The sequence below is a fragment of the Peromyscus maniculatus genome, chromosome 10 (genome assembly GCF_049852395.1).
Source record: "Peromyscus maniculatus bairdii isolate BWxNUB_F1_BW_parent chromosome 10, HU_Pman_BW_mat_3.1, whole genome shotgun sequence".
Classification (NCBI taxonomy): Eukaryota; Metazoa; Chordata; class Mammalia; order Rodentia; family Cricetidae; genus Peromyscus; species Peromyscus maniculatus.
The window spans coordinates 81,152,396-81,166,934 of record NC_134861.1 but is presented as its reverse complement, the minus strand read 5'-3'; the positions used below and the strand labels follow the sequence as shown (position 1 = coordinate 81,166,934).

Genomic DNA, 14,539 nt, shown 5'->3' with positions numbered 1-14,539 from the left:
CACCATGCAACTCTTATAAAGGAAAATATTTGATTGAAGTGGAGGCTTAGAGTTTCAGAGGTTTAGTCCATTATCATCATGGCAGGGAGCACACTACTATGTGTGTGGTGGTGTGCAGGCAGACATGGCGCTGGAGAATTCTACATCTTGATCCAAAGGCAACAGGAAGTAAACTGAGACACTGGGTGTGGCTTGAGTATATATAAGATCTCAAAGCCCATCTCCACAGTGACACTTTTCTTCCAACAAGGTCACACCTACTCCAGCAAAGCCACACTTCTTAATTGTCGTGATATATTTGTAATCTAAGAAACAAAACTTGCCTGAAGATCAGAGGACAGAGTCAGCCACAAAGTTAAACATAGAGGTCAGGCAGTGGTGGCACACACATTTAATCCCAGCACTTGAGACCTCATGCCTTTGCTATCAGTATTTGGAAAGTACACACACCATTAATCCCAGCACTAGGAAGACTGAGATAGGAAATGATATGGCTAGGTGGAGAAAGGCATATAAGGCATGAGGAGACAGGAGCTAGAGAACTCAGGAGCATTCAGTCTGAGGATTCGTGGAGACAGGATTGGCTGAGGAGTTGGCGAAGTGAGAAGTGGCTGTGGCTTGTTTCCTCTGATCTTTTAGCATTTGCCTAAATATCTGGCTCCAGGTTTTTATTATAAGACCATTCAGGGGGCGATTTTCTTTCTAATTACTACATACAGCATTATGTTTTTAAGTGTTTCTATATTTGTGGATACCTGCTGGATCTAGGCCTTGACTAATATAAATAGTCACTGTAAAACAAACAAACAAAGCCATTCTACCTTCATCCTTATATTTTTTCACATTTGAGAAGTTTCTAGACTAAAGTTTATAAAATTAATAAGATTATAATTTTAATAAATGCTTCCTTGTAACTATCCAAAAAGTTAAAATAACTCATATTTACCCCAGTAGTTCAATTGAGTCCCTTCCTCCACCTCCATCAACAACAATTTTTCATAATACCTCTTGGAAAATGTAGTAAAGAATATCATTAATACGTTGAGATGTTGGTATTTACTCCAGTTAGCATTTCAAATCATAAATTCATGTCTCAAAAACAGAAATTTGTATTTTTCAATTGACCTACTAAGTATATTTTTGAGAAAAGGTCTCACTATGCAACACTGGTTAGCCTAGTAACTAGCTTTGTAGATCAGACTATCCTCAAACTCATAGAGTTCACTGCCCTTGCCTCCCATATGCTGAGACTAAAGACATGTGTAGCTGGGGTTATCTCCTGGTCCTGCCTGGCCCATGGTCAGGACAAATCTCTCTCACCTGCTAGTCCTGCAGCTGACCCAAATAAACACACAAATGCTTATATTATTTATAAACTGTATGGCCATGTGGCTCAGGCTTCTTGCTATCTAGTTCTTATATCTTAAATTAACCCATTTCTATAAATATATACCTTGGCAGGTGGCTTGTGGCCTACCAGTACTTTACATTCTGCTCCTCATCACGGCAGCTGTCTTTCTCAGTCTTCCACCTCCCAGAATTCTCCTCTTCCTTGTCCTGCCTACACTGTCCTTCCTGCCTGGCTACTAGCCAATCAGCGTTTTATTTATCAATCAGTCATAGCAACACATATTTTTTTTTTTTTTTTTTAGTTTTTCGAGACAGGGTTTCTCTGTGTAGCTTTGTGCCTTTCCTGGCGCTCACTTGGTAGTCAAGGCTGGCCTCGAACTCACAGAGATCCGCCTGCCTCTGCCTCCCGAGTGCTGGGATTAAAGGCGTGCGCCACCACCGCCCAGCCTAGCAACACATATTTACACCATACAGGACATCCCACAGCAGGCATGTGCCACCATACCTGGCTGAACTACTAAATTTTCAATCTTGAAATTTTTGTTTTTCAGTACTAGCATTTTAATTCCCTCTCTATATATATGTATATATCTCAGTATTTTTAAATGTGAGAGTTTTGAAATTTGTTTTTATTTTATGTTTTTTGCAATTGTTGTTCAAGTTGTGATCTTTTCTCTGGCAGCTCTGTTTGGGTGGACACTTAATCTGTTTATGTTCTCAGCCTACTTCCTTTGTTTTCATTTTTGCTTTTTGTTGCTGGCCATTGCCTTTTTATCCAAGGCAACCCCATGAGATGGAAAGAGATGTTCGTAAATCCTGCCAGCTTAACCTGGGGCCAAGGCATTCTTCTTCTACACACCAAAAGCCCCATAAAGAAACCTTGTGCTGTTTTCTGCACACGGCACTGATAGAACTGCTTCACCCTTGCAGTTCCTGTTTGGTTTTGGTTTTGTTTGTTTGTTTGTTTGTTTTGAGACATGGTCTCACTATGTAACTTTGGCTGGCCTGGAGCTTGCTATGTGACCAGACTGGCCTTTTGGCTTATTGACTTTTATGGAGCTACAGAAAAATCTAAAAAAAAACATAGTCAACTTCATTCCTGGGTATCCACAGATATCTTGAGTCTTTCCGAGGGTTGATGTGGGTCCTTCTTTACAGAACGTTCTCAGGATTCCTGATTCATCCATGCAGAAGAAAGTTTTTTGCCATCTCACTATTTCCTTAATTCTTATAAAAAAATCAATTGTCTCTACTCCAAGGAGAGGCGGATATATTGGAATTAAGAATAGAACATATGCTTATTTTTCATGAATATTATTAATATTCATAATATTTGTATTTGTTGAACTTACCAATAACATCCAGGCTACCTTGGCCTATAAGGTCCTCTGAAATCTCATTTCTACATATTGTGCAAATACAACTTGTATGATGTCTTCTTTGCAATTGTCACTTGAGTCATAAGTCCCTCAAATACACCAGTCTGTTCTTACCTGTGACCTTCACAATTGTTATTCTCTTCACCTAGAAAACTATCCTTTTCTTCTCTTTGCTTTCGACTTTCCATCCTCCAGGTCCCATTCCCATATCACTCATTCAAAGAGGCCTTATCTGAGGCCTGAATCACTCCATCTCATTATTTCACATTCTTTATATCAATCACAGCTCAAACCACTATACTTATATATTTATCTCTCTCCTCCACTAAATCACTTAAAAAGTAAGAATACTTATAGTTTTATTCCATAAGATAATACATTTATTTATTGAATATATGTACTATTACAATTACTTGGCAGCAGAAAGAAAAATAAAAATTCAACCGTTTGTTGATTCCAACTTGATGATGTTTATGAGGAGTGTTTTGCCAACATGCAAACTACAGCAGGTGCAAACCTTATCTAGTGATGCTGAAAGTCCTGTTGTAGGAAGTCATCCATTACATTGGAAAATGGAGACGTGATTGAGAAAGTGATTCTTACATAAAATTTCTCTTAAGACTTCTCTGTATAGCATCGCATTCTTTTAATTTTTGAGAATTTCATATGTGAATACTGTATTTATATAATTTCTGCCCCCTCCACTCTCTCTCCTAACTTCCTGTGCCCCCAGCACCTTGTCAGATGCAAGACTCTTCTTTAATTTTGTTACACACATAAACACACAAACTTTTAGGTCTATTGATTGTTCCTCGTGTGTTCGTGTGATTGGGACTGAACACTTGGAAAACCAGGTCTCTTATTCATGGAGAAAACTAATTCTCCCTCTCAGCAGCCATTGAATGGCTGCAAGTTTTCATCTAGGGGTAGGGTCTTATAAAAGTATCCCCAACCCATGTTTTCGTGTTGACTTGTATGGTCATTATGCAGAGCTTCTTTTAGGCAATCATGCTGTTGAGATTTCATGAATACAGCTTCCCTATTAAGTCTAAAAGTCATTATCTTACAACAGGCATCCTGGTCCTCTGGCTCTTAAGTTTTTCCACACCTTCTTCTGTGATTTCCCTGGGACTTAGCTATGGGGTTTATAGTGTAGATGTATCAACTGGGGCTTGGGGACCTCCACTGCCATTTATTCTCTGCATGTGGACCAGTTGAGATCTCTGTAATAGTCTCCATCTTCTGCAAAAAGAATCTCTTCTTTAAGAGCTACATTCACATGTTGGCATATGGATAAGTATTTAGAATACAGTTAGAAATTATATTAGTTTAGGAAAAAATGGGAAGAGTGGTTTCTCCTCTAAGTCTATGATCTCTCTAGTCATCAATAATTGGCTATGTTTACAGTAGCAGACATGAATTCCCTCAGACTAAGAAGGACTTAAGTCCAGCTAGACAACTGTGGGCTATCTCTCTCCCCAAGATATGGCTGCCACACATTGCACCATAGGTAGTACTACTGATTGCTTCTTACCCTTGGCAGCTTGTATACTTCCTCTAGATTTTATGAGAGCTAATCTTCAGGGAGGAGGCTTCCAGGTCAATTCTAATTTGATTCTTCTAAGTCCTATGTTCAAAATGACTTGTGTCTGTGGCAGTAGAGTCCTATTTTCAGTTTCTGGAAGGCAATCAATGGTAATAGTAATAGCCTATATTGTTTAGAGAGTCTCTTAGAAGCTCCTGACTAACAACTCAAAAGAAGGTCTTACATGCCTGGAACTAAGGTTTCTGTTAGATAGTCTAGAGCTCTTGTGTATGTGTGTGTGGGGGAGGGGGGTACATTATCACCTCATGTGAATGTAACTCCAATATAAGTTACAATAAATTTAAATAAGCTAATAAAATAATGTGTTTCCCCATGGCTTTTTCAAACATTTTTAGTGTTATTTCCTCTCTCCCTTCTCTTTCCATATTACCCTTCTTCCCCTCCCCCAGTTAAGTATCCCACCCATTTTCCCCTCTCCCTTTTAATAACACCTATGCCATACTATTTCCCTTTAAGCCTATCAATAACATATATTTGGAAAAGGAAAAAATAGCCTGCCATATAGATATTACAGGTCTGCCATAGCACACATACACACATGCATACATACATACACACAAATGCATGCACACACATACAATTTAGAAACATCTCCTCTATGCATATTACTGCAAACTTTTATTACATTGATATTCAGTAAAATTTTCACATGGAATAAAATAATATCATAATATCCGCTAGTCCATTGAATTCACCAATTCAAAATGAATATTATAACTTACCATGTGCTCTTCATGATTTTTGGAAGACATGAACATTATATATTTTATGAAAATTTAATTTAAGTGATTTATAAATAAGTAAAATTTAGTATATTTTGGCATATGAGGTCAAGCTGGATGATGGTTTTTGTACTATTGTTTGTTTTTAGGTGTATTTCAAATCTTCAAAAGTAATAGAAACTTTTTAATAAAACTAAAACCATGTCATTAACCCTTTTTCTTTTTATTAGATGAATGAAACATTCCATGAATCAAACCTGAGAAAACAGTATGTCAAATCTCACACTGTTCAAGTAAGGTATGCATAGCAGCATGAGAAACAGTTTGACCTTCACCTCTACATTGCTTCCCAACAAAATGTGTTTCTGTGGTGTGCAACTTTAAGTGTGAAATAAAATTGAATTTAGTGTAGTAAAACTCCCCATGCTTCATATATATATATATATATATATATATATATATATATATATATATATGTTTTATCACTTTTTAGAAAATGATTACAGGACTAAAGAGATGGTTCAGCAGCTAAGAGCACCTGTTGCTCTTGCAGAGGACTAGGTTCAGTTCCCAACACTCATATGGTGGCTGACTACCCATCCATAACTCCAATTCCAGGTGATCCAACACCCTCTTCTGACCTCCTTGGGTACTGCATGCACATAGTTCACATACATACATGCAAGCAAAACACTCATACACATTACGTAAGATAAATAAATCTAAAAACAGTAAAAATACAAATTGACTAAACTACAACCATGAATTCCAACTAATTATGAGCATCAGATAAAAGTTAAATGGTCTGCTTTTATTTGAGGGTACAAAATCAAAAAGCATATCTAAAATTGAGAATATACTTAAAACTTTTTAACATGAATAAAGGAGGGTCACTGAGATGACTTATAGGGTAGAAGCACTGGGACACATCCTGGTGACCCAATTTCCATCCTAGCATCCCAGAGAGATTTGACACTAGAGAGCTGTTCTCTGACCCAATATACATGAATATATATTCTGATATAACATGAATGCTAACACACACACACACACACACACACACACACACACACTGAATAAAAAAAAAAATAATTTTTGTAACCAGTTCATTCAAAGTAGAGACATTTCACATAAAAAAGGACTTAGGGATTTTTGTTTAAAAATCAAATTCCTTTACCACCCTAGTCCTCCACACCACATGGCAACAATGGACAAAAGCTCTTGTGGCATAGTGGAACATTCCCGTAACCCCATGACTAGGAAGCTGAGGATACAAGGGGGGTTACAATTTCTAAGCCAGATGGGGATACATATTGAAAATATCTCTCATTAAGAAGTACATAGATAAAATAAATGATAAATAATAGATGGCAAAAGATCTAGGAACTGAGTGTTTAGCAGTTAGCAACAGACTCTAAATATTGACAAACTACATCCATAGTGCATACTAGGTTTCCCTCCTTCAAAGTTTGGGGACCTACAGAAGTCAAGTCTCACAGCTTTATCCATAGTCAAGATGTCCATACATATATGGATAAAGAACAAAGAATCAGGGGAGATTGGTATGAATAGAAAGAAGCTCAAGCAGCTGGGAGTTCACATATTTGACAATGTGGGGAGTTATGTCCCTAGAACCCCACCTCTGTGACAAGGGGGTCCATGGAAAGGAGAGTGGATAAAGGAGATAATTTTTTTGTCATAAAGAAGCAGATCCCAGTTAACAATGGTCCTTCAAAAACTATTTGTCACCTATTATGTGTCCCTACCTCACTAGATTTTTTTTAACCCAACAGGAAATAATATCCAGAATATTCCATCTATAAGCTTAGAATGGAGCTAATATAATTCAGTTTTAAAATATGTGTTCATTCTTCATCACTTCAAGTAACTGTTGTGAGCTCTGCTGGGCATTAGGAAGTTTCAGTAAGAATAAAATACAACTCACACTCTCATTACTAATTGAGAAACCAATTAGATAATTAAATCATTAATTAGTGCGTATGTAGGTAAAAGGTATGTAAAACTGATAATCTAGGTACTGGGGACCTTCAGTTTCTATATCCCTGCATAACACAGTCATGTAGACAAAAACTAACACAGACTTCTGTTGGACCCCAGATGGAACCAAGCTGTGATCATGAGGTAGAAGCATCAACTTGAACAAAACTAGGAGGCCTTTGCTGACTTCTGTCTTAGAAATAATGTCCTTGAGTATGCTAATGATTATTGTTTAAGTAAGACAGCCTCCCCTTTTGATTAGATATGTCATATTGTCCCTTGCTACTTAAATACCGTATCATTATTGAAATACAATGAGAAAAATCCTGTGCATGATGTTATATGGGAACTAAATAATTAATATCCATGTAGACGTAGTAGTTTGCCTTTTCTGCCCAGGGTTAGGTACACACAGAAGCATAAAACCAAACTTCTCATTTCAAATGATTCTTTAGTATTAATTGATTTTGATGCATTCTTAAAGTCAAGGGGTTCTCAGGAAAGAAGAGACGTATCCAAAATGATTTAGTCAATCATTCATGTAGGGAAAACCATTGTTAAAATGTAGTAATTACATATATCTATCAGAACAATCATACAAAAATACAGCAAAAAGTTTCTAAACCTTCATGATCCACAAAAATAACCAGCATTTTAAACTATATTGAATTTAGCTGAATATATATGAGACTATACAAATGCCTATAAACTTAAATTTTCCTTTTTATCCCCCTAGATATTTTAAAAATAAATACAATTGGAAGTCAATCTGGATATGTTTAAAGCTCAAATTTAAGTTAAAATTAATCAAGCCTATAACAAATTAAAATAAATTATCCAGTAAGGCATAACATAGTAATCACGTTAAAAAAAATAACAGAAGAAAATAATAGAAATAAGGTTTGTTGTCACTATGGGAATCCTGGAACTTGAGCACAGTTTCTATTTTTGTTCACATGTGTTCTGAGGGTTTGAAAGAGGGTGCTATAGGGTTGTGAGTTACATAGAGCTCCAGATTGTTGGTTTTCAGATGCGGAAATGCATTTTAGTTCTAGGAAGCCATTGTAAGACACAGAGATAGAAAGCCATAAATAATAGGCCTTCTCTATAGTCAGTTACAGTTACCTCCTCGTAAAATGTAACTACATAGGGAAATCCTGTCTCAAAAAACCAAAAAAAAAAATTGTATAGTTTATGCATTTGCATCTTCAATTTAGAATGACAAGTAAAATGAGTTCCCTCTGTAACACTTAGTCCCGATATTCACGGGTAAATAGATAATGGCTCACTGTTGTAAACTGTGACTCCATTTAAACCAAAAACAAAACAAAACAAAGGATAATAAATGATTCCTTTTCACCTGTTTTTCTGTTCATTATTTCCTACCAGTTCTCCCTACAGAGTTCATACTGAATTTGTAATTATTTGTATTAACAAATAACTTTCATTCACTAATGTGATATTCAAAATTCTTCTATATCCATTAATAAGAAGCTCTTGATCTGTAATGATTTTTTTTAAAAACTAGTAAGATCATCATTCCATTTTGGAGAGGAGAACCAGGAAAAGTGAATGACAGCAACTTGCTATATAATTATAGTGGCAGATACTAGATATAAAATTCAAACTCAGTTTCCCTGGATATAAAAATAAAACAACTCGTTCATTACATCCATAAAATATTGTCTCCTCTCCCTTGGAAGGGACTCCACAGTTCACAAAACAGAGTAGTTCTACTATATTGTGTCAACCATTGCCCCTTTATGAACTCCCCACCCTGCTGCTAAAAATGATAGGGGTTCCATCATGAGATGACAATCTGTCTGTTTATGTTTTACAGCAAAGCCAATGGGAAAGTGGTGTTACATGTTGTGCTGAAATTTAAAGCCTGTTATAGCAATAACGTAGAAAAATTCTGGGACAGCGTTGAAACCATTTTGTATCAGAAGCTCAAAGGCCAAACTGGATTACTTATAGATTTTTCCTCATTTAAATTTTCAGGTAAGAATACATATGGTATGGAATGACTTTCATCTTTCAATTTGAATATGGTGTTTTATTATACACATGAAGCAGAATTTCTTCCTTTAAGTGTTGTACCACAGAAAACGACAGCAATTTTTGTGCGCTGTGAAAGTAACCAGAATCTCAAATTACATTTTTTTTTTTGGCAAAACACAGCAGCCAAAACTATGGCTTGCTCTACAGTCATAATGCCCACTTTCTTTCTAACAGTCTCAACAATGAAGACTGCCAGGATTGATGGAACTTTTTAAAAATCTATCTTCCTACTTGACACACATTTAATACAACTTGTCTCACATAGACACATAGAATCTGCTTCTTATTCTTAGTGAGGAAACAACTTATCCCTGGTTTGTGAGAATAGCATGGATCATGATAAAACACAGTCATCTCTGGGACAGGCTGTCAGTTCCTAGAACTACAAATCCTATTATAAGAATAAGGCAGACAATCTGGGGAACAGAATTGAAACTGAAAATATTGCCACCTCTATGGGAAGGACTAAAAGATTGGGGTGGGGGCTCCTAGGACAAGCATTCATTTTCACTGAATATCAAAGCATCAAAAAGCAAGATCTGATGTGCTTCTCCTGGATAGGAAGCCACTCCTGAATTGTAGTTTCCCTGAGATGTTTCCTCTCACAGCCTTCCTCCTCATTATATACATAGTGTCCTCAAAAAAGGCAAGAAAAAAGCAGCCTTCCAAGTTGTAGAGAAGTAAGATCCAAAGAGATAATTTTAGAAATTTATCTGCTAACTACGTAAACAAAAACATAAACGAGGTATTATATTCCCAGCATCCTTCCAAATTTTAAATATTACGTAAGATCTCAGGGAAATACGCACCCTGTTGGTCTCTTCCAAACAACTGATTTTTCTTAGGAGTCCTGTTGCAATGCTAAACTACATTGTTGTCAGGAGCAGTTAAATAAAGCAGGTTAAGTATAGGCTGTGCTCTGGTATTGTCTTAAGTCTTGGAAACTCTCTGTCCCTCACTCTTCATCCTTCATCAGAAGTTAGGTGCCTCATAAAACTGAGTGAGGTTTCACCCATGTAGAAGCAAACCCAGCAGCTGACAAAGCCATTCTCCCAAAACCACAATGGAACACGTTAGTACAGGGCTTATACCCAGGACAGCCCTCACTGAGATGAGTTTTTAATCATTGGTAAAGACATAAGTAGGTCTGTGCCATAGGGATCTTGAAATTTATTTGGCAGTCCAAGTCGCTGTTTCAGCACTTTATTAAATACCATGACCTTCTTACGATGACGAGTTAGCTCAGCTACTTACAACGGATACGCCAAGGCTGTGAAGTACATTTTCATACGTGCTGCTTAATATACCAAAAAAAAAAATCTCTGTATATTTAAGACAAAGCCTTACATGCCACTGGCCAGAACTGCTAATTAAAATGAATGGCTGATTGAAGCACAAGTATCCTACAATGAAACTAGGAGAAAAGGGGCAATACAAGACATTGTTTGAGAACACAGATTCTGCTATTAGATGGCTTGATATTTGGGTTTTTCAGTCCTCTATATGTAAGACTTTGGGAAATTTACTTAACATTTGAATGCCTCTGTCTAACCATGTCATAACAGAAATGAGGATTAGAATAAAAAATACTCATTATGGTTGTTGTGAAGATTTTGGAGAACAGATAAATTATAAAGAACATTTAAAGACAGGTTTAGCACAAGTCATTACTAATTACTGAGTTTTTATCCAGAGAAAACAAAACCGCCCAATATGTATGTTTTATAGATTTGAAAGCTGTCTTAGTTAGGGTTTCTATTATTGTGACAAACACCATGGCCAAAAGAAACTTGCAAACAAATGGGTTTCTTTCATCTTATAACTCACTCATGGGCCACACTCTATCACTAAGGGAAGTCAGTGATGAAACACACATCACTGGAGACAGAAACCTGGAGACAGGAACCCAACCAAAACTTATGGAGGAGTGGTATCTACTGGCTTGCTTCTCATGGCATGCTCAGTGTGCTTTCTTATACAACTCAGGACCACCAGCCCAAGGCTGGCACTGCCCACAGTGAGCTGAGTCCTCCCATATCACTCATGAATCAAGAAAATGCCAACTGACTTACCTACAGGCATTTTCCCAACTGAGGTCCCTTTGGTGAATGTCTCCCTTCCTCCCTCCCTCCCTCCCTCCCTCCCTCCCTCCCTCCTCCCCTCCCCCTCCCCCTCTCCCTCCCCCTCCCCCTCCCCTTCCCCCTCCCCCCCCCCCCACACACACACACGACAAAATGGGCAAAATGGGGATTAGTGAGATGGCTCAGTAAGTAGAGGTATTTGATAAAAATTCTGGTGACCTGAGATTAGTTCCTGGGATCATAGTGGAAGGAAAGAATCCATTCTCACATATTGTCTTCTGACCTCCACATGCCCAACATAAATGTGCTTGCAGGTGTGTGTGCATGTGTGTGCACGTGCGCGTGCACACACACACACACACACACACACACATACACACACACTAATAAATGAATATAATAAAAATTTGAAGTCAAAAGAATAGAGATACATACATACATACATACATGCATACATACATACATACATGCATGCATGCATACATACATATATATATACATACATACATACATACATACACACATACATACATAGACAAACAGGTAGGTAGATGATTATTCTTTTTAATTTGATAGTTTCTGGGCTGGTATTTGAATCACAACCTTGAGTATCAAGGTCTTACTCATTATTCTGGAATAAAGAGGGTGTCTGCTTCTAAGAAAAACAGAAATGTTATTTTTCAAACTCTATTCTTGGATATCTGTTTTCTCATTAATACATTCTAAAGCATAGAATATGTTACTTTTCAAAAACATGTTTCTTGAAGACTTGTGTTTATGATTACATATTCCTCAGATAACCCTATGGGGGACTGGGTCTCTGCAAACACCAGGAATGGCAGAATAATGATCCACATGAGGCCAGTAGGAAAACTGCTTCAACACAACTAAGTAGATGGTGTTGGTTCAAACTTCAGGAGTCTGACACTGAGCAATTTATTTTAGGCATATTTAAGTACAGTATAATTTGGAAAAATGTTTCCTGGTGTAACAAAATCCCATGTATACAATAAGGCATGATTGCATCAAAACTTTTTTCAAAGAATATGCCACTTCTTTCATAAGGATAGGCTCTATAGATAGACTACATGTGTCATCTTAAGGGCCTGGGGGAGGACCTGGTATGGTCTTGGTCATACAGATAGTGCAAAGGTCAGTAGGCTTTTATCCACCTCTGGTCCTGTTTGTAAGAGTCTGGGGGAGCCTCTGGCCATACCGATAACACAAAGGTCACCAGGCTATTAACCACATCCCGTCTTCTGGGTGACAAACAAGTTATACATCTCTTCTTTGAAAGAGCAACCATGCATGCTTAACATTCCTGGTTTCCCTGGAGCTTTTCTGTGAGCATGAGGACTCTGTGTCCTCTACAGTGCTGGATATGTGGTCTGGCGTGGGGGAAGAAAGATTAGCATCATGGGACAACTCCCTGATGAGAGAAGGGCTTCTCATTTGCACTAAATCACTTCATTCCTGTCCCTGCTCATTTGACTTTGCTGTGTTATTTTGTTTAGCTCTTTTTATTTTCTCTTTACTTACTATTTTTGAGGCTAAGATCTAGAAACCATATCTAAATTTCAGGGATCCATTGAAGAGCCTGTATTAGATCCTCAGAATAAATGGGGACTATTATATTTGACAACCAAGTCTTTAGAGATTAAATTAGCTAAATTAAGATGATACTATACAGGCTTGGAGAGATGGCTTAGCAATTAGGAGCACTTGCTGATCTCCCAGAAGACCAAGTTTCAATTCTCAGCACCAACATGGCAGTTCACAACTCTGTAACTCCAGTAACAGGGGATCTGACACCCTCACACAAACATACATGCAGGCAAAACACCAATGCACATAAAATAAAAATAAATATATCATTTTAATAAAAATAATTTTTTAAGCCGGGTGGTGGTGGCACACGCCTTTAATCCCAGCACTCGGGAGGCAGAGGCAGGCGGATCTCTGTGAGTTCGAGGCCAGCCTGGACTGCCAAGTGAGTTCCAGGAAAGGCACAAAGCTACACAGAGAAACCCTGTCTCGAAAAAACCAAAAAAATAAAAAAATAAAAAAAATAATTTTTAAAAATATGCTGTCACAGTGGATTATGGTAGCCCTAGTCCTGTGAACAGTGTCCTAATAAGTCTTTCTGAAAGCATAAACGCAAATCAGCCATGTGAGGATAGATGAGGTTAGAGCAACAATTATAAACCAAGGAACACCAAGGAGTCCTTAGAGCCACCAGATGTCTAAAAGAAGTAAGGAAGCATTTTTTACCAGAGCCTCGTTGCTATCTTGACTTCAGACTTTAGCCTTCATAACCACAAGAGATTAAACTGTGTCAGGTCACACCATTTGTGATAGTTTATTACACCATCACAAGGAAACTAATAGAGATAACATTGTAGAGACAACCACATCCAAAGTGGTGATTATCCTAGAGTTCACCAAATACAATTTGACTTCCTAGTGGGCAAGCCCTACAGTGGAAACATTGTCTTTATTGATTAAACTGAATAAACTGATGATACTGATACCGATGAAAGGAATATCTTTGACATTTCAAAATTTGCTAATATTATAATTAATAATATCCAAAATTAAGCCAAACAAAAATCTCTCTGTTCCACTGGCTCTCGGGCACCAGTATACTACATGTAATAACTTTTGCCTCAAAGTAGAATGAAAATTTATCACAGCATAGTGGCTGGCATGAAAAAAAAGAAGTCAATAAATACCACGCAATGAGCTTTGTAACAATGAGTCTCCTTCAACTGTTAAATGATGGAAACCAACTCAACTTACTTTCTTTGGCTCATACAGCTGTGAGGACCAGGATGCAGATTGCTTCTGCTAGGGGTAGAATCAGGGGCTCTAAGCAGGTCACAGAGAACTATTGTTTCATTTCAGTTTTATTCTTTTGGAAAACTTTCCCACCATTTCTTCTAAAGGCAAATCTGAGTATCAGCAGCTCTCAACATACAAAATTCTCAAGTGGGTAGTTCTAATGAAGAAGAAATGGGTGTTGTTTAATAAGCCAGAAAAATCCAATGTGAGGCTCTGTTTTCCCATGATAGGTCACCAATAAGTATGAACAGGATGATAGAGAAGTCTGTACAACTCAAGTCACATGACAGCTAAACTGCATGGATGAAGAATGAGGAGGAACAGTTCTCCCACAAAATCCTGGCAAGCAGAAGATTCATCCATTACTTGCTAAACGTGTCTATTGGGGCCATCCTGGGAGTGGGTTGTCACTACTGATAACTTCCTGTCACTTTTTTTTTTTGATGGTTGTCTATAGATGTTTCATTCTTATGCCATTCTACAGTCAGGAAAACGCAAATC

The 14,539-nt window shown here is 37.5% G+C and overlaps 1 protein-coding gene across 1 annotated transcript in view; it reads left to right on the top strand.

Annotated features, from left to right (window-relative positions):
* Positions 1-14,539, top strand: part of LOC102922709 (transmembrane protease serine 11C) — a 52,925-nt gene that overhangs the window by 25,132 nt on the left and 13,254 nt on the right. The window contains exons 4-5 of the mRNA XM_006983811.2: positions 5,288-5,355; positions 8,896-9,056. Coding sequence (XP_006983873.1) covers positions 5,288-5,355; positions 8,896-9,056 — 229 coding nt within the window. The remainder of the gene's footprint in view (positions 1-5,287; positions 5,356-8,895; positions 9,057-14,539) is intronic.